Here is a 23191-nt window from a genome sequence, read left to right on the forward strand (position 1 = left end):
ATATCTACTTAATATTAAGGTATTATCCGACTAAACCCTAAGCGAAAGCGTAATAATAAATAAGATAGTAAACTAGGAAGGGTTAAGAGACAAGCTTGAAATCCTACTTCTTCTTCTCCTTAGTCGAGTCTTAAAAAAGGAGGGAAAAATAGCGTTAACTATACTATTAGTAAACTATACCTTTATTATATCTATAATAGTCTAGACTATTTATCTAATATTTATACTAAATCCTTAAAGGAGGATAGAAAGAAAATAAAAGGAAAAACAAAGGTTTAGTAAGCAACTATTAATACTAATACCTTTACTTTAGGAAAAAGTAAAAGGAAAGAGTAACTTCTTATCTTCCTTCCTAGCTTATAGTAAGGACTATTTAACGATTCTATACTTTTACTAAAGTTAGAAGAAACTAAGTAATAGTATCTATTAATATTAATTTTAATTCTAAAGCTAAGTATGATTTAGTTTTATATGCTTTTATATAGTAGTAAAGACTAAATCAAGCTAAGCTAACCTTTCTAATCCTATCTATACTAAGGTAAAGTATTATCCTTACTTATAAGGTTTTTTAAGTTCTACTTATCCTTACCGATTTATAAAGAACTTATTAGTTATTTACTTATTCTTATATAGTAATTAACTACGACTCTTAACCTAAGGGAAGCCTTATATTGCTTTTAATAACTATTATTAAGTATTATAATATTTTCCTAGGGGGAAAAAACTATATATAATAGTTTAAATATCTATAGAGGAAATAAGAGAAATACTAAGCCTCCTGCTTTATAAAAAGGCTATTCAAAAGAAAGCATAGGTTTTCGCTATTATATAGCTTCCTAAACTATAACCTTTCCTAGATAAAGAGGAAGAAAAGCCTACGATTAGGATTATAGCTATCCCCCTAGAACTATATTTGTTTATTAACATTCTTATACCTAAGAATACTAAGAATCTCCTTATTTTTAAAGCCTTAGACTATTCTATTAACATAGAAGAAGGAAAGTCCCCCCCTTAAGGTCTTATCTACCCCCTATTACCTAAAGAGCTAGAGGAACTACGTAGTTACTTCGAAGAAAATCTCTAAGCAGGACGTATTTATCTATTAAAAAGCCTAGCTAAAGCCCTTATTATCTTCGTCCCGAAGAAGGATAGTTCCTTACGACTTTATATTAATTATCGAAGGCTAAATCGTATTACGGTTAAGAATCGCTACCCTCTCCCCTTAATTTCGGAGATCCTTAACTAGATTACTAATACTTAATATTTTTTAAAGATCGACGTTAAAGATATATACTATCGTATACGTATTAAAGAAGGAGATAAATAGAAAACCGCGTTTTAGACCCGTTATAGTTTATATAAGTTTTATATTCTCCTTATAGGTTTAACTAACATACCTACTACTTTCTAAACATATATTAATAATGCTTTAGAAGGCTTAGTAGATACTATCTATATCGTTTATCTAGATAATATCCTAGTCTTTTCTAAGACTAGAGAAAAATATATAAACTATCTATACTAAATCTTATAACATATATAAAAAGCTACCTTATATGCTAAACTATCGAAATATACCTTTTATTAACGATAAGTTAAGTTTTTAAGGTATATTCTATTTATAAAGGGAATCTTTATAAACCTTTATAAGGTTAAAGCAATCGCTTAATAGCTAAAGCTAACAACCTTCCGAGAAGTTTAGGTATTCCTAAGGTTTTATAACTTTTATTATAGATTTATTTATAAGTACTTTAAGATTATATACCTTCTTACTAATCTCCTAAAAGGAAGTATAAGAAGCTATAAGCTTAGTAAAGTATAATTAGGATTAGCCGAGAAGGTAGCGTTTAGGATGCTAATCCTAGCATTCTAAAGCGCCCTTCTCTTACGCTACTATAACCCTTAACTAAGGTCCCGTATTAAGACTAATACTTCTTATTATATAGTAGCTAGTATCTATTCCTAGCTATAGCTAGATAGGAAGTAGTATCTTATTACTTTCTAGTCTAGGAAGTTTAAAAAAGTAAAGTTAAATTATAAAACGCTTAACTAAGAGATATTAGCTATAGTAGAATTATTTAAATACTAGCAATACTATATCGAAAAGGTAGTATTTTTGGTAGAAGTTCTAACTAATTATTAAAACTTATAAACGTTTATATTATAGCTAAGGCTAAATAGTCGCTAAGCGCGATATTATATACTACTAGCTTTATATAATTTTATTATTCGATATCGATAGGGGAGAATAAACCCTACAGATAGGCTGTTAAGAAGACTAAATTACGAAGGCGAAAAGAAGTTAAATACTAACCTATTACCTACCTTATAAGACAAGGTAGACCTATCTTAGAAGGATATAGTCTTATAGCAAAATACGCTAGGCCGACGTATATAAGCCGTTATATAGGCTATAGCCTATTAAGTAGCTTATAAAGAGGAAGTTTATAATAATAATACTTCTAACTCCCTTAGTACCTTAATTAAGAAAGCCTAGGAAGAAGATCTATTATATAAACGTCTTAGAAAAGCGTTATAAGCAAAGGTACTAAGGAAACTATATTAATCCTTATTACCTTCCGGCTTCGTTTAATTCTATAGGAAGTTATATATCCCTAAAGAAGCTAGTCTAAGGTTAGAAATCCTCCGTCTATTTTATAACGATCTACTAGCAAGATACTTTAGAAGAGACAAGATACTTAAGTTAATCTAGCGAAAATTTCGTTAGATTAATATAGAGAAAACCGTTAAAGACTATGTTCGAGGATATATAATATGCTTAGGTATTAAAGCTAAGACCTACTAACCTTATAAAAAGTTGCAAGCTTTACTAAGACTAACGCGACCTTTTAAATAAATATCTATAGACTTTATTATAAGCTTACTACTTATATTTAACGGTTACTAACTCGTAGATACGATCCTTATTATAATAGATCGTTATACTAAATACTATATTTATATTATAGTTAATACCTCTATTACTATAGTAAAACTAGCTATAATTTTCTACGAGAAGGTTAAGTTATTTAGAAGCAGCCTTAAGGGAGTTATCTCTAATAAAAGACTTGTTTTTATAAGCTAATTTTAGGCTTAATTCTATTATTATGCAAAGATAAAGAGAATGCTTTCGATAGCGTTTTATCCCTAAATAGATAGCTAAATAAAAGTAGTAAACAAAGCCTTAGAATAATATTTAAAAGCATTTATAACAAATAGAAATTAGCCTATGCTATTAGCATAGGCATAATATATAGTAAATAATAGAAGAAATATTATAATAAGAATTTTACTTATAAAGGTATTGTTAAGCTATTAGCTAGAACTATGCCTTAACCTCGAAGACGAGGTCGTTTAAGGGGGAGTATAAAGCGTAACTAAACGCCTAGAAAAACTTTAAGAATTACGTAACTAACTTAAAAAATACTAAGGAAAAGCAACCGAATTATAAGCGAAAGCCTATAATAAATAGTACTAACCCCTTAATATCCTTAAGAAGTCCTTAGTTATATTATTTATAAAGAACTTATGGTTTAAAGCAACTTAGCATAAGTTAACCCTGAAGTTTATAAGCTTTTTTAAGGTCTTAGAAAAGATTAGCTATTAAGCATACCGACTAATACTATTAAAGTAATATAGCCGGTTATATAATATTTTTTATATTAGCCTACTAAAGCCGTAGCATAATAATAAAGATAGCGATCTCTTACTAATACCTAACCTAGAGGAGGATAACTAGCTATAAGAACTAGACTATATCGTTAGCCGTCGAATAAGGGGAGATAATACTTACTACCTTATTAAATAGAAAAGGTAGTTAGTAAAGTATAACTCTTAAGTATATTCTAGCAATATAGTTAGCGCCTAATAAGTAATATAAGACTATAAAAAGAAACGAAAGAGATAATCTAAAAAAAGCAAAATAAAGGAATAATATTAAGGTAGCGCGATACTTAAAAGAAAACCTCCCTTTCTAATACCTAACCGCCGGGATAAGCTACCTATATAAAGCGATTCTAACTATTAAGATATAACTAGCTAAGAAGATAGGAAAATAAATTAAAAAGGAGATAGAATACTACTATTCGGAGTTAAATAAGACTATCCGCTATAGTTATTCCTAAACCTACGATCTTCTTAAAAAAAGTCTTAAGTAAACTAAACGAAAACAAGGCGAATAATAAGTAAAAATAAGATAATTACTATCTAATAAGGATAAGAAAGCTAAACCTTAGTAAAAGGAAAGCTTAATAATACGCTTTTAGAAAAGCTTAAAAAGATAAACTACCTACTAGTTATATCGTATAGCATAGCCTTAGGTATAGAAGATATAAAGAAGTTCTTTATAAGCTATCTCTTTAGTTAATTACTAACTTATAAAGCTTATATCTTTAAGGAGGACTCGGGGGTAGAATCGCTTACGCTCTGCTAGATAAGAAAGTTAGAAAATAAATAAAGAATATAATAAAATAAGGTTTTTACTAGATAGTAAGGGGGACTTTTATTATAAGTAAAGGCTATAAAATCGTTATATATCTAGTAGCGATAGTTAATATTACTTTATAAGCCGTAATAATCGCTTAACTAAACGTTAATAAAAACCTTATAAATAAGTCGATTAGGAATATATATAGGTTTAGGCTGCTTAGAAGTAATTATTTTATAATACTTATAGTAAGCGCTTTCTAAAGCGTTATAGCTAATAAATAAGTCGCGCGTAATAAAGGAGATTTGCTAGCAAATATCTTTATTATCTTCGTTTTAAATATAGTATATTAAGCGTTAAATAACTTTTTATAAAAGGAGATAGTCTTAATAGTTATTAAATATAAAGGATAGCGTTTATAAAGATAAACATTAGTTAATTGCTAAGGATAAGGAAGGAAAACGCTTTACTTACTATAATATATATATCTTTATAATAGTTATACTATATATAATATAAAGATCTTTTTAAAGTAAAAAAATACTTAAGGATAGCGACTTACTTAAGATCGAAGACTATTTTATCTTTTTTATAACTATATTTATATGCCTTTACTATAGTATAAATATAATAAAAATAAAGCTAAAAAGTAGTATTATTACCTTCTAGCTAAGAGTTAGGAAGTCGCTTACTAAGAGAAAGCAAAAGGAAGGCGTTATTAAAGCTAGACTTTACCGTAAATAAGGAGGTAGGAAAGCGTTAAACAAGGCTAGTAGTAAGCAGGGGACTAAGGGTCGAGTCGCTAGCGTTAGACTTATTACTATCGCCTTCCTTACTAGACTTACTTAATTTAGACTTTTCGGTCGTAGTTAAATTAGCAAAAATATAGTCTTAATCTTTACTTAGGGAAGGCTAACGCTTCTCCTAAAAAGTAGTATTATAATAATAGGTTTTCGCTACTTTTAAAGTATAAAGTCGCTACGCCTAACTATGCTAATTGCCTTTTTTACTATTAAGAACAAAGGTCTTATTAATCCTACTACTACGAACTCTACTTTTCTCGCAAGGCGTCCGGGTCTAGGGTTTCTAAGGTGTTATACTATCTAATCGCGACCAAACGTCTAGAGAATAAATAAAAACAATCTCGAGAAAGAGAAAAATAAAGCAATTCTACTAAAGATAAAGAGAAAAGCTAGCGAATAATACGCAAGTCGTAATCGATAAAAGAAGCAAACGCTATAGCAAGGATATTAATAGAAAAGAAAAGTAAATAAACAAAGTAGGCAACGAGGAAACAAAAGCGCTAAAAAAAGTTTTTTTTTTTAGAGAAAAGCTAGCCTAACTAAGCTATACCGAACTCTAAGCGAAAGCCTAACTAAGCCCGACCTAAAGCCCTACGCCTTGAAAAAAAAAAAAAAAAAAGGAGGATCTATATTTTCTATACGCAAGTTGCTAGAGACAGCAACCATAATAAGGGGGCAGTTATAACAAGGCAAAGAGCTATAAGGCGCTATACTACTAGAAGCGCTATAGGACGCTATACTAAGAAGGTTAACATATATGTTTTACCTAGCGGGGCATAACACCTAGATAAAAGACAGGTTCTAGCTCTAGACTCTTGATCTAGAGGATTAAGAATCAGCTTTAGAAAAATACGATATTTATTACTATTATAACTATTCCTAGCTAAAACCCGTAATAAAATTATTAATAAGAATATTAATTAAAAAAGTATTATTAAATTAAGTCTTATAAAGGTAAGTATCTACTAAAGGCTTACTAATAATAATATTACTTATAAAAGCTATAATAATAAAATAATTTCTAATAAGAAGTATATTAAAAGGAAGCTAATTAGTTTTATCTTTAATTACTTTAAACTTAAGAGTATCTTTATTAACTATATCTTTTTTATTAGAAAAAAGTTTATAGTAATTAATAAATATTAATATTCTACTTTTACCTTTACTTTTAATAATAATTTTAATACTTAAGCTAGTAATAGCTTTTAAAAGTATCTTAGTTAATAAGCCTTTATAAATAAGATAACTATTAATAATTATAATAATATAATTAGGAATAAGATTATTAATTTATTATAAGAACTTAATATAAGTCTTTAGTATAAGCTTATAGATTTATATAAGTTTCTTTTTAGGTTTAATATAAAAGGTAATTACTATATTAATAACTAAATATTTAATAGAATTATAAAAGGAGATAATAACTATATATTATTAATATATATAATCTATATAGTATTTAGTTAGTTGAAAATACTATTATACTTAATTAGAATTCCTGTTTATATAAATTTAATTAAAGAAGAGTTAATTTTAATAAATAATTAAGGAGTTTATACTAACTAAAATAAAAAGGTTTAAATACTCCTTAATAAAGCTTAACTTTTAAAAGTTTTAAATATCTTTATTCTTCTTATAATCAATAGAATTAATAGTAAGATTATAAATAAGCTTATTAGTATAGGTTTAATAATAAAATATAACTTTAAACTTTTAAAAATATCTTAATATTATATATATTTTATAACATAATTATTATACTTTTATTCTAAAAAGAATTTAAAAATATTAATATACTTAATAGTAGTTAAGATAAGGATTAGTAAAGAAAAGTAACTTACTTTATAATATTTTCTTTTATACCTTATAATAGATATACTTTACTTTATACTTATTAATATAGTATATAATATACTATATCTAAATAAAGAGTATTTAGATAGCTAAAGTATAGTAAGCTATTACTAATAAGACTTTTAAATTTTTTTATAAAGAAAGTAAACTTATTTAAGATATTAATAGTCTATATAATATAAGATATTATAATAAAGGATTACTAAATAAGTATAAGAAAACAAAGTATATAATAAGAAATAAAGAAAATAAATTATAAAATAAGATAAGTTATTAATATTATATTACTAAAAGAGAAGTAAAATAAGAATTATATAAAAGAAGAATAAGTTTATATTAAAAAGGAAAAGGAGAATAAATACCTTTATAAGAAGTAAATACTAAGTATAATAACCCTTAAGTAGTAAGCTAAAATTTATATTTATTATAAGATATATAATAAAGAGTATAAAAGATTATTACCTTTAAAAAAGAAGGTATAAAGTAAATATATAAAGAAGGAATAATAAATAGAATAATATATAATATATTATATAAAATAGATAATAAAATAAGTATTAAATATCCTTAGGAATTAATATTATATAAATATTTTAAAGAATAAGATAGTAAAAAGAATTAAGTAATAATATAATATATATAGATAATAATATATAATAAAAGGAATTATAATAATATAAAGTCGTAATATTAATGATTACTATATTAGCCTTCTAAGTAAGGCTAAGTAAGTTATATAACTAAGTAACCTTAGGGACTAAGCTTCTAAGAGAGGGAGGTAATTATAAGGAGTTAGTTAGTAATACTAACTACTTAGCTAATAGAAGGCAAGTAAGGCGTATATCTCCTTATAAGAAGACTAAGGATAGTAGTTTAGCTTAAAAACCCTTAAGCTAAAGTATAGTAATATAATTAGACCTACTTATAATTCCTAAGCCTTCCTTAAGTTTATTAATATAGTTCCTTTCTTTCTTTTATCTTTTTTAAAAGATTATAATTATACTTAGTTTATATAGTCTATTCTAGATTATTTATCTTAATAGAAGATTATAAATACTATATACTATATTAATATATATTCTATAATCCTATATTTATAAGAAACTCTCGATCTCTTAGGTATATCTTACTTTTAAAAGTACATTCTATAAACTTAAGTAATCTTAAGTATTTAATTTCCTATTTAATTATCTAGTATTATATAAAGGCTTAATTAACTTTATTACTAGATTAGTTAAAGTCTAATATATAGTTATTCTTAGGGTTTAGATTAATAAATATAAAACTATATTATATAACTTAATATTATTATTTAGTATTTATTCTAATTATTTATTAAACTAAGCCTTTTTTTAATCTTTTTAACTATATTAACTAGTTATTCTAAAACTATCCTTAATTAAGATAGTTAGAAACCTTTTAAAGTAAGTAGTAATATAAACTCGGTTTTATATATATATTTAACTAAGTCTTATTAGTATAGTAACTATTTATAAAAGTCTTTATATAATAATATAGTAAATACCTCTATAAGATAATCTATATATAAGATCTTTTTTTAAATATACTTAACGTATATTATTAGTTATTTCTTAGAAGGTTTTATTTTAATATTAACTAGCTTTCCTTAATAGTTTAGATCTATTAACTTCTTCTAAATACTAATAAAAATAATACTCTTTATACTTATATCTTTTTATATAACTTTATAGTCGTTCTCCTTATCTTATAAGAGGTTTTATATATAATATTAAGTTCCTATAATTCTATTATATTGATAACTATTTTATATTATCTAGTATCTAGTTAAATAGTTATTAAAATATATTAATATTTATACTACTTACTAAAGCATTATATAATAAGATTCTTATTTGGTTATAACTTACTATAGTAATAATAAGAATCTATCTTATATATTATTTTAATAAATAGTCTTCCTAAGCTAGTTATCTAGTTTATAACTTATTATAGTAATAATAACTATTCTAAGGCTTTTAGTATAAGAGATTTCCTAATATAACCCTATAGGTATTCTTTTAAATTTCTTACTTTATACTTCTATATAACTATTAAGTAATCTAATTATAAAACCTCGATCTTATCTCTTTACTATTACTAGTTTATGATCGTATAATATAATTACTTATAACTACTAAGTAATTACTAATTAGTATTAAATAGACTCTTTATATAATTATAATATTATAAATATAAGGTAAAGTCAAGATAATATTTTCTATAATTACCTTTCCTAATAAGATATTACTTCTTATATAAATAAATATATCTCTATTTATACCTAGATATAAATTATATAAGTTAAGTAATAAATTATAATCTCTTCCTTAGATATCTTAGTATTATAACCCTTAGTTATACTACTTATATACTTATTTACTTATAATAGCCTTATTATATAGTTATATAACTATCGTTTTTCTAATAATAAGCTTACTTATAATCTTATTACTATTTTTATTTACTAAGAGATAAATAAATGTATTTTAAACATCTAAGAGTTAAGCTTTATTAAGAAGTATTTAAATCTTTTTATCTTAGTTAGTATAAGACTCTTAGTTAACTAAATACTATATAACTTATACATATTTATAATAATATAGTTATTATATCTCTTAGTAATTCTTTTAAATATTTAGTTCTTATATAATAACTATTCTTTATATTAAACTTTAAAAAAACTTACTTGATTTAATAAGCTTATATTAGGATTTTAGACTAAATTTTTAAAATATAATAATAATCTTACTCTTAACTATATTATTAAAATTATTAATAGTTATTTTCTTAATAAAGACTTATTTACTAAGATATTATCAAAAGCTATTATTAAACTAAGTATAGAAATATTACTAAAAATAAAGATAAGAATAAAGTATTAATATTTATTTATTATTATAAGCTTTTATTAATAATAAAGATAATATAGGTAGTAAAAATACTTTAAAATTTAAAGTAGTTAAGAATAAAGTTAATTAGCTTCTTTTTAATATACTTTTTATTAAAAGTCTCTTTATTATTATAGCTTTTAAAAAGTAGTATTACTATAACTAAACTCTTAATAAATATTTACTTTTATTAGATTTACTAAAATACTTACTATAATACTACTAAGTATTTAATAAGTATTTATCTTTATAAGAATTAAGAAATAAGTTATATTATAGTTATAAGTAATTAGCTAATAATAATACTTAAGAAATCAATAAAGTAAATACGTTTTCTATATTTATATAGACTTATCTTAATAAAAGGTTTCTATTAATATTCTTATTAGTAGTTTACTACTAACTTTCTTAATCCTTAAGTATTAAGAAGTTACTTCTCTTTATTTTTTATTTATTTATTAATATATCTTATTATAAAACTAATAATTAGTAAGTAGCTCCTCCTATTAGTTTATTTTATTACTTAGTTAATAAATAGTAACTTACTTTTCTTATTAGTTCTTAGTTTTTTAATCTTAGTATAAATAATTTTTAATAGACTAGTTCTTAAGTTCTTAATAACTTTTAGTTAGCTTTTTATTAAATGGTTTATTTTTAAGTAGTTATAATTATTATAATATCTTTGATTTTACTATAAGTAACAGCCTTGGTTATTTAAATAATACTTAAGCTAATTTAGGTTTAGTGTTAATAAAATATAAATATATAATAACTTATTAATTTTTTATATTTATTAATAATAAAACTAAACTTTATAACTATTATTAGGTTATTTAATATAACTAGAGGATATATAAGTTTAAAAACGTTTAATAAGGTTATTCTTAATCTTAACTTATTTTATTCTTATTATATAACTATTGAAGTATTAATAAACTATAATATTAATAATTCTTAAGAAGACTTAAAAGAGTTAGATTATTTTAATCTTCTCCCTCTTAATAATAAGTAGTTAGTAAATAATAATATTAGTAAATCCTATAACTATATATCCTATTAATTCTTTTGTTAATAATATAGTTTTATAAAAAAGAAGTTATAGTTATCTATATAAGTTAAATAAGGAATATAATTAGGAAACTAAGATATTTTAGTATATAGTATATATTTAGTAACTTATTAATAAAATAAGTTATTTTAAGATTTGTTTTTAAAAAATAACTAGTTTATTAATATCTAGTAAAGTTCTCTTTAATATTAGGTTTACTTTATTACCTTTTTATAAATAATTACTTAATTTAACTTAGAGTTTATTTATTAATAGAAATATAAGTATATTATAGGTATAGTTTAATATATAAGCTTTTTTATTAATAGTATATTTTTAGTATTTATTATTTATACTAATAATTAATTATTATTATAATTTTTAGATATTATAAAGGTCCTTCTATAGGATATTTAATAAGTAATCTTACTTACTTAATAAGATAACATAAGTTTATACTTATCCTCTATTTAGCTATAGTTTCTTTTACTTTTTATTTATTTAAGTAATCTTCTATATTAAATAGTTTTATTATTTAATATATAGTTATTTATTACTTATTTTATACTTTTAATAATATTTTAAGAAATATACTATAAGAAGTATATTATAGGGAATATATATTTATATTAATGTTATAAAAATAAATAAAAAAATATATTTATTACCTTAACTTAGTAATATTAATATAAACAAACCTTAATATAAGCTTTTTATTTTTAAAATAAAAGTTCTTTATTAAAAGTCTAATAATCCCTCTATAATTATATATTTAGCTTTAAGCCTTAGTCTTATTATATAATTAAATGATTTCTTAATATCTTAATTTCTAACTCTACTTATTATTAAGGTATAACTTAAATATAAATTTAAAAAATATTTCTTAATAGTTTAGTAAATTGTTCTTATTTATTTATCTACTTATAAGGAATATAGTAATAATAATTTTTATTTAAAATATATCTATTTATAAAATCCTCTTAAAATTAGTAAGTTAAAAGTTTATTTATCTTATTTATAATACTTTTTAAAGTAGTAATTAATATCTTTTCTACTTATAGAATATTTATATAAGTTTTATTTTTATAAATCAATCTAATATAATAATACAATATATTAAATCTAGTTATAATTTAAATAGTAATTTAATCTATATTATACTTATTATAAGTAATATATATACTTAATAATAATCTTATAATAAAAGCTAAGTAAATTTTTTAAATAAGTATAAACGTTATAAAAACTAATTATAATTACCTATATAGTTTATATCTTAATATTTTAACTTTATAATATTATTAATAAAGTTTAGTTAATAAAGCTTTTAAAAAATTTTATAGTCTTAATTAAGTTTAGATATCTTACTTAAAGTTATAATAATTTTATAAAGAAATCTTTAATTTTAAATATTTTATATATAGAATTATTAATCGTTTCTTAAAATATAATATTCTAATAAAGTTAATAAAGTAACTTTCTTTCTCTAACTAATCCTTAAACCCTTACTAACTAAATCTAGTAATACTTATCTTTAGTTTATAACTTACTAATAAAGCTTCTTAATTATTTAAATAGTTAATAAAATAATATTATTTTACTACTTAAAAGTACCTTTATAATAAGATTTAAGATATACTACTTAATAATAATAGTTTTAACTTATCTTAAGTTTCTTTATTTAATAATTTTTAATATTTTAGTTTCTTTTTAAATATTAATTAATTCTTCTATTTTTATTTATTAGCTTTAAGATATTATAAATATAGAATATATAATATTATCTTTATATTATAAAGTATACCCTAAATAAAGGAATAAAGGATTTCTATTCTTAAACTATTATTTTTATTAAGATTTATTTAATTAACTTATATAATAATAATAATGTTTTTATTATTTTATTTATATTTTAAAATATAATTATTCTTATTTTTATACTCGTTAGAAGTTAATTAATAAAGCTTAATTTCTTATAAGTATATATAGAATATTATTATACTTTGTTTTTCTCTATATAGTTTAATCTCTTAAATAAACTATATACTAAGTTTATAACCTTTACTTAATATTTAGAATTAAAACTAAAAAGAAACACTTTATATATTTATTAAAGTTTTATATTAAAGTTATAAGAATTATTTTTAAAACTTAATAACTTATTAATATACTAAACTTCTTTAATAATCTCTAGAAGTAATATATTTAATATTTTAAGTTCTTAGTAATAAATAAATAGTTTTTATTATTTTATACTTTATTATTATTTTATATTTATAAGTTTTTAAGAAACCTTAAAAATTAAATATTCTTAATTTTTTATAAGTTATAATATAATACTTAAGTTTATTCTTATAATATCATTAGTCTTTATCTAAATAAATTTAATATATTTTAGTCTTAAGAAATAGTTACTAACTAGAAAATATTTATAAGGTTTTAAAGTATATATTAAGCTTCTTTAAGCTATTTAAATTTATTAGAATACTTAATATAAAAGATTTATATTACTTTGATATTTTTAAATAAATTATAATATTATTATAGCATAATATAATATAATTATATACTTTAAGTATCTATATTTTAGATAGAATACTATCTTTATTTATTTTATAGTCTAATATATTTATAATAATATATATTTATATATTAATTTTTATAACTTACTTTATTTCTTAGAGTTTATTTAATAATTTACTAATCAAGAGTAATATATACTAATTCTTTAAATAACTTTATCTAGTTATTTATAATTTATATATAGATATAATATCTTATTTTTTTTTTAAAATAAATACTTTTATAGTATGTTTTATAAGTTCCTATATAAATATTAGTAACTTTATAATAGAAATCTAGTTATATTACTATATATATAATATTATTACTAATAATACTTTCTTACTTTATAAGGTATTAAATAAGGAGTAAATTACTAATTTCTTTTAGATAGTTAGGTTTTATTAAAATTAATATTTTTTATTATATAGTTATTTGAATTAATAAAGAAGAATATTACTTAATATATATAAGTTTATTTTATATTTTAATTTTTTTAAATGATTTAAGAACTAAAATTAATATATCTATTAATATTAATTAAAAAGTTTTAGTTAGTTTATTATTAACTAAGTTAGCTTATAAATATAAATCTATATTTCTAATAACTTTCTTTTTAATATATATTTATAAAATAATAAGTCTATTCTATATAGTCTTATTAATAAAGATAATATTTAACTTTATTACTAATAAAAAAATAATTAGTTTTATCTCCTAGCTTATTTATTTTCTAAATTATATATTTTCTTAACTTATACTTTTTATATAATAATTCTATTTATATCTTATTAGCTAGTCTTTAATATATAGTTTAAACTAATAATACTTTACTAGCCTTATTTATAATCTTAATTCTTAAAATACTTAGTTATTTAATACTCTTATTTTTTATATATTATATTATTTAGCTTTATTTTTATTAATATTATATTATCTAGTTTTGACTTATTCTTCTCTTAACTTTATACTAAGAATATTAATAGATCTTTTCTATTCTTTTAAAGCTTTTTTACTTATATATTAGTAATAAGTCTATTAATTACTTTATTATACTTATAGTTATAATTCCTATATATATATATCTAAAAAGTATATATTCTATTCTTAAATACTAAGTTTTATATTAATTACTTATAATTTACTAGTATTAATATTAGATATTTATAAATATAATATAGACTTAGTAGTTACTATATCTTAACTCCTTAACCTAGATATCTTAGCTTATATTAATTACTTAAAATAAGAAAAGAAACTAAATAGTTATAAGAGATAGTAAGTAGTTAAAGGCTTAATTAAGGAAGGCTTAGGAATTATAATTAGGTTTAGTTATATTACTATACTTTAGCTTAAAGGTCTTTAAACTAAACTACTATCCCTAATCCTCCTATAAGGAGGTATATACCTTATTTATCTTCTATTAGCTAAATAGTTAGTATTACTAACTAACTTCTTATAATTACTTCCTCCTCCTTAAGGCTTAGTCCTTAAAGCTATTTAGTAGTATAACTAATTTAGCCTTATTTAAAACCTAATATAATAAATATTAATATTATAACTTTATATTATTATAATAGTTTTTGTTATATATTATTATCTATATATACTATATTATTACTTAATTTCTTTTATCTTCTTATCCTTTTAGAATATATATATTATTAGTTCTTTAAGATACTTAATACTTTTATTATCTACTTTATGGATTATATTATATATTACTTTATATATTACTCTATCTTTATATACTTACTTTATACTTTCTTTTTAAAAGTAATAATCTTTTATACCCTTTATAAAATATCTTATAATAAATATAAATCTTAGTTTACTACTTTAAGGTTATTATACTTAGGATTCCTTTCTTATATAAATATTTATTCTCTCCTTCTTCTTACTATACTTTTTATCTTATCTTCTTTTCTTTATTAATATAGACTAATCTTATTTATATAATTCCTATTTCTTTTTTCTTTTTGTAATATAGTATAGAAAACCTACTTTACTTTTTACTTTATTTTCTTATATTTATTTAGTGCTTCTTCATTATAATATTTAATACTATATAAATTATTAATATCCTAAATAAGTTTATTTCTTTTATAAATATAAGATTTAAAGGTCTTATTAATAATAGTATATTATATTTCAACTATTTAAATACTCTTTATTTAGATATAAAGTATCTTATATATTATATTAATAAGTATATTATTAGTTCTACTTACTAAGCGAAGAATAAAGGTATTTTAAACTCCTAAGAGTTAAGCTTTATTAAGAAGTATTTAAAATATATTATTTTAATTAGTATAAGTTACTTAAATACTTATTAAATCTTATTTCTTACTTAATTAATTTTATATAAATAGGAATTTAAGTTAAGTATAATAGAATCTTTAAATAATTAGATTATATATAACTTATATATATTTATAATAATATAATTACTAATTCTCTTAATAATTTTATTATATATCTAGTTATTAATATAATAATTACTCTTTATATTAAACTTAAGAAAAGACTTACCTAGTTCTATAAGCTTATACTAAGAAATTATATTAAGTTTTATAATATTTTAATAATTCTATTCCTAATTATATTATTATAATTACTAATAGTTATCTTTTTAATAAAGATTTACTAACTAAGATACTAATAAAAGCTATTATTAGCTTAAGTATAAAGAGTATTATTAAAAGTAAATATAAAATTAAAGTATTAATACTTATTTATTATTATAAGCTTTCTTTAATAATAAAGATAATATAATTAATAAAAATACCTTGAAATTTAAGAAAGTTAAAAAATAAAGCTTATTAGCTTCCTTTTAATATACCTCTTATTAAGAATATTTATATTATTATAGCTTTTAAGAGTAGTATTATTATAAGTAAACCTTTCGGAAATATTTACCTTTAAAAGATATATTTAATAACTTACTTTATTATTATTAAATCTCTAATAGATATTTATCTTTATAATATTTTTTAAAATACTTATTTTAGTACTATTAAGTATTTAATAAGTACTTATCTTTATAAGAATTAAGGAATGAGTTATTAATTAATAATAATACTTAGGAGACTAATTAAGTTATTATTTCTTTTATACTTATATAAACGTAATTTAATAATACTTTGATTTAATACTTTTATAATTAATTTACTATTTACTTATTTAATTCTTAAGTATTAAAAAGTCATTCTTCCTATTTCTTTTTTACTTCGTAGTATATCTTCTTATATATCTAATAGCTAATAAGTAGCTCCTCTTATTAATTTATTTTAATACTTAGTTAGTAAATAGTAGCTTACTCTTCTTATTAATTCCTAGTTCTTTAACCTAATTAAAAATAATTAAAATAAAACTAGTTTTTAACTTCTTAATGAATTTTAACTAACCTCTTATTTAAAAAAGCTTATTTTCAAGTAGTTAGGGTTATAATATTATTACCACGCCTTTTAATAAATACTTCTATTTAAACATTACTTTAACTAGCTTAGAAATAATAATAATAAAAGCTAAGCTAAGAATAACTTATTACCTTCTTATATCTCTTTAATAATTCAACTAAACTTTATAATTATAGTTAGATTATTAATATAAGACTTAAGGATATATATACTTATTAACTTTTAGAAAATATATTCCTAGTTATAATTTATCTTATTTTTATTATATAACTACTAAGGTATTAATAAACTATAATATTAATAGTAATTAAGAAGATATAAATAAGTTAAATTATATTAGTATTCTCTTTCTTAATAATAAGTAATTAGTAAATAATAATATTAATAAATCTCTTAGTAATTATTTAATAACTAAGGGTATTATCCTTCTTATTAAAGATATACCTCCTCCTAGATATTATTTACTTATAACTATACCCTTTATTAGTCTTTTTATTAATAATATAACCTTATTACTTTCTTCTTAACTTAATACTAAGGTTTTAATAACTATTCTTATTATTTTACTTAAAACTAATATAGTCTTATTAAAAAAAGATTATAGTTGTTTTTATAAATAAGTAAGAAATATAGTAAGAAGAATTAAGATCTTTTAGTTTATAATATATATTTAATAAGTTATTAATAAAGTAAGTTATTTTAATATTTTATATTTCTATTCTTTTATTTCTCTTATTTATATAATTAGTTTATAAGTATTTAGTAGAGTTTTCTTTAATATTAAGTTTATTTTACTACTTTTTGTAAGTAATTATTAAAGTTATTATAAAGTCTATTTATTAATAAGTCTCTAAGTATTCTCTAGTTATATTCTTATATATAAGTTATTTTATTTATTAGTAAATAGTTATTATAATATTTTTTAGATATTATAAAGTTTTTATATATTATACTTTGTAAGTTATCTTACCTACTTAATAAAGTAATATTAATCTATACTTATCTCTTGTTTAGTTATAATCTCTTCTACGTCTTATTTACTTAACTTGTCTTTTATATTTAATAGCTTTACTACTTAACATATAATTATTTACTATTTATCTTATAGTTTTAAAAATATTATAAAAATATACTATATTATTTAGGTAAATAGGTATAGTATACCTATTATCTTATTTTCTTAGTAGTATTTAAATAAATATACTATAGTATAAGCTTTTTGTTTTTAATATAATAGTTATTTATTAAAAGTCTAATAACCTTTTTATATTTATATACTTATAAAAATATTAGCTTCTATTAGTATTCTTAGGCTTTAAGCTTTAGTCTGTAACGATAGGGGTGCCTGCCTACTCGACTAATAGACTAAAAGATCTAATAGTTTAAGCACTCTATGCTTGACTAGGCTACACAACCATATTTAAGGGACTGCTCGGGCAGGGTACGCCATAGGCGTCGCCTCTCGTCAGCCAACCCCTTACATAGTCTTACTATATAATTAATTCTTTTTTAAATACTTTAAACTATAATTTTATTTATTAATAAGATATATTCTATATAATTAAGGTTATAATTATATAAAGCTTTTATTAAGGAGTATTTTATAATATTATAATAATTATTATTATATATAAACTTAGCCTTAAGTATTATAACTACTTATTATGAAGGTTTATCTTTAGTATAAATTTATAAATATTTTTTATAATTTAGTATATTTATTTATTTATTTATTTTATTTATAAGTAATATAATATTTATAATTTATATTTAATAGTATATTTCCTTATAAATTCCTCTTAGAATTAGCTAGTTAGAAGTTTATCTTTATTATTTATAATATCTTTTAAGATAACGTAGTTAATAAGCAAGCTGCCTAGACAAGCAAGCTACCTACCTTAACAAATTCCTTATACGCTATATACTAAAATTAGGTAAGATATTAATAATACGCCTTAACAATTTCTTATCTATTTTTAATATATATACTAAGATTTTATTAGGGTTATTAGCTTGCTTATCTAGGCAGCTTGCTTATTAACTACGTTATTAAATTAGTATTTATATACTTATAAAATGTCTATATAAGTTATATAACTATAAGGTAGTTTATTATAAGACTAAATATATTAAAACTAGTTATATAATATATAATAATTAAAATTATATAACGTACATGATAAGCGAGTGAGACAGACAAGCGAGTGAGACAGTAAACCAGACCTTCGCGACAATAATATCGAAATCTATAACAAGAAATCTTAGATTGATTAATACTACTCGGATTCCTGTTCTTCGGATGTTTCCTTAATAAATTGACATGTTCTCGCGTTGTGGCCTGTATTCCCGCATACGCCACACCGACGATGAGTCGTCTCAGACCTCACTTTGCGACCACTACTCCGTCGCGTTTCCTCTTGTAGTTGCGTGTCTGCCTCTCTTTGCGACTGTATATCCTCTCTAGTAGATATAGTAAGACTTCCTCCTTTCTGTAGACGTGTTTTCTTAGCCCTTCGACGCCGACTTAATATTGCATTCTCCTCTCGAAGGATTTGAACCTCTGACTCTAGTAATGCTACCCGATGCCCTAGTCCTTCTGTCCCTCTGGCTAGCTTACTCACAGCACTATAAATTGATGCTGGAGAGCTGCTTCGGTGGCGTGAGATTCGACTCTTAATAAAAGTAGACTGTGATCTTGCTTCGCTTGGGTTGCTCGGCGTCCTAGAGATCCAAGGGTCTGGTGTCTGAGGGACCCCCTCCTCAGGCGTTGGCGTTCGGAACTTTACATCCAGCTTTGAGAGAACACTTTCTGCATTCAAAGGGACAAGTCCAGCTCCTCGGAAACCTCCCTGGATATTTTTCCTCGTAAAAGACTGCTTAAAAGCTTCGTGAAATGCTGCAAAGAAATCTTCCTTCGAGATATGGGTTATGCCTCGCCGTATCTTATTCTCAATTTGCCGACCGTAGGCATTCTTTAACGGCTGAAAACAACCAACATCTAAGGGTTGAAGTAGATGAGACGAGTGAGCCGGCATGCACAGTGTAATAATGTTGTTTTCTTGACAAAAGAGCTCGAAGGCTGCGGAGTGGTGACTTTCATGACCATCAACAACGAGGAGGCGATATTTCCCAGACGTACGTGGTTTTGTATAAATGTCGAAGTGTCTGATCCAGTCAATACCTCTCTCGTTTGTTGTCCATCCATTTTCAGACGTTGCAATAGCCTAATCGCCCGGAAGAGAGGTTTCTATATACCAGCTTGAGAGGTGATACTGGCCTGCAACGATGATGTATGGCGGGATGCTCTCCCCTTGGGAATTAATAGCCTGGATAACTGTAACCCATTCCCTATTGCCAGGCTGTGTCATCTTCGTATTTGAACGCCTTTCAGCACTTGTAACAACCATTCCAGAAGCAATAACGCCCATCATAAAGCCGGTCTTATCAAAGTTGTAGATATCAGCATTAGCAATACCATACTTCGCAATTGTATTCTTCACAAGCGAAAACCAGCCACGAATCACCTCTGGATCTTCGCATTGAGCTTTCTTATAGTCATACTTGCGAAAGAAACGCGTCCTAAGCTGTGGTTGTCGCTTGACGAAATTAGAAGCCCAGCGCTTCCCAACTGGAGGCGCGTCGCGCTCTGCGAGAAGTCGATTGGCCATTTCTTCTATACTACTCAGCCGGGGAGGAAATGATCGCGCATCTAGGTCGAGAATATACTCAACTATTGTCTTCTCTTCTAAATCTGATAAATTCCGTGAATTAGGCATGCTGTCGCGTCGTGAGACTATTCCCTTTAGTCGCCGGCTTAATGTTGCGTGACTGACTGTATAGAGTGCACCTGCGGCCCGAGCACTAAGTTTTGGGTCATTTCTCATTGCTTGAAGGGCAATTTGTAACCTTCTTTCAATACTAGCTGATTCCATGATTTATTGTAGAGGAAAAGGTGCCGGTCGCGTCAAGGTGCGACGGTCGCGGTTTACTGTCTCACTCGCTTGTCTGTCTCACTCGCTTATCATGTACGTTAATACTTATTACTATTATTATTATATAATCTTAACAATAATTTTATAAGGAAGTTTAAGCTAATTTCTCTAGATAGTTATAAAGGAAGTAGTAATAGTTATAACTACTTATAAAGCTTATATCTTAGTATTCTAACTCCTTAATATAGTTAATAGCTTTATATATATTGTTTAATTTTATTAATAAGGTTTAGCTAATAGAACTTTTAAGAAATAAATTTTATAATCTTATTTAAGCTTCTATATCTTATTCTAGGATTATTATAATATTATAGAATTATTAATCGTTTTTTAAAGAATAATAGACCATTAGTATTAATAAAGTAACTTTTTCTATCTCTAACTAGTCCTTAAGCTTTTATTAACTAGATCTAGTAGTATTTATCTTTAGTTTATAATTTATTAATAAAGCTTTCTAATTCCTTAAATAGTTATTAAAATAGTTTTATTTTATCTTTTATAAGCTTTTTTATAATAAGATATAAGATATACTACTTAGTAATAATAATCTTAGCTTACTTTAAGTCTCCTTACTTAATAGTCTTCTATATTATAATCTCTTTTTAAGTATTATTTAATTCTACCCTTATATAGTAGCCTTAAGTTATTATAACTATAATATATATAATACTATCTTTATATTATAAAGTATACCTTAGAATAAGGAATAAAGGATTCCTATTCTTAAAACTATTATTTTTATTAAGACTTATTTAACTAATTTATATAGTATTAATAAATACTTTTCTACTTTTATTATCCTTTTAAGTATAGTAATTCTTATTTTTATACTTATTAGAAGTTTAGTAATAAAGCTTAATTTCTTTTTAAGTAAAGGGAGAATATTATTTTGCTTTATCTCTCCCCCTTTATAGTTTAGTTTCTTAAATAGACTATCTACTAAGTATATAACTCTAAATTAGTAATTAAACATAAAATTTAAAGTAAATAATTTATATACTTATTAAGTAAGTCTTTTATAAAGGTCTTATATTAAGGCTATAATAATCTCTCTTAAAGCTTAGTAACTTATTAATATACTAAATATAAACAAGTAGTATTATAAGCTACTATAAAGCCTTAAAAGTATTATAGTATACTATATAAAAAAGGGTAGTATATTTATTTTACTTAGTAAGATATAATACTAAGATAAATAATAGGTTCTAGCCTTAAGTTATTAACCTAGAAGGTTAATAATTAGCTTTAAGGAAAAATATAACTTTTATTACTATTATACCTATTCTTTATTAAATACCCTAAAATAATTCTAATTGTTTTTATAATATCTACTAATAATTATAATAATAGAATTTAATAATAAAGTTAAATAAATTTATAAATCTCCTAACCTAATTAGCCCCCCTAAGAAACTTATAAGTTAAGAAAGTACTAGTTATATATAGCTAAGAGAAGTTAACTATACTACCCTTTTTAAGTAAATTACCTAACTTAAGATATTACTATCTAAAATATAAAATTAAAACGATTTACTTAAGTAGCTTTAGTAGATATTAGTAGTATAAGTAAAAAAAAGCCTTACCTTTAGTAAAGGAGGTAATTTTAAGGTTAAGAATATTAAAGTATTTATATTAAAAACCAACTACTAAAAGTATACTAAATAGCTTTAAGATCTAGAATAAGTTATAATAAAGCCTCTAAAAGATATAAAACTAATATTAAAAAGATTATCTTAATACTAGATTATATAGATATTAATTACTAAGTAAGATAATACCTATATAAGAATAATATAAGAATACTTAAAAGGTAGTTAATAGTTTAATATTATAAGAATAATAGTAGCTAGTTATAAGGATAACTAATTTACTATTATAGGGTACTTAAGAAGAGATAATAAAAGGTTGTAAATAGTAGGGTAAATAGGTAGTTATATTAAAGTGTTATGTAATTGCTTAATTATTCTAACTATAGAAGAGGAAAAAGTAGGGTATTAATAGTAAATAAATCGGACTTCCCTATTAGGTAAATCGGACTTTCCTTATTAATTAATTAAGGTTGTAATATAAGGTTTAACTAGTTATACCCGTTAAAGTTTAATAAATAGGGTTTTAATCTAGTTATGCTTATTATACTTTATTAGCTATATAACAGTTAGGGTTATTTTCAGCTAATAAT

The 23191-nt window shown here is 22.2% G+C and overlaps 1 protein-coding gene across 1 annotated transcript; it reads right to left on the reverse strand.

The window, feature by feature from the left end:
- Nucleotides 1-19297: 19297 nt before the first annotated feature.
- On the reverse strand, nucleotides 19298-20797 carry CTRU02_206040 (transposase; the record flags this gene model as incomplete). The annotated part of the gene is made up of 3 exons (XM_070204650.1): nucleotides 19298-20214; nucleotides 20254-20355; nucleotides 20404-20797. The coding sequence occupies 3 exons, from the start codon at nucleotides 20795-20797 to the stop codon at nucleotides 19298-19300; spliced, it is 1413 nt and encodes a 470-aa protein (XP_070061754.1).
- Between the last annotated feature and the right edge of the window lie 2394 nt (nucleotides 20798-23191).

Source organism: Colletotrichum truncatum (assembly GCF_014235925.2).
Source record: "Colletotrichum truncatum strain CMES1059 chromosome Unknown Contig_0003, whole genome shotgun sequence".
Classification (NCBI taxonomy): Eukaryota; Fungi; Ascomycota; class Sordariomycetes; order Glomerellales; family Glomerellaceae; genus Colletotrichum; species Colletotrichum truncatum.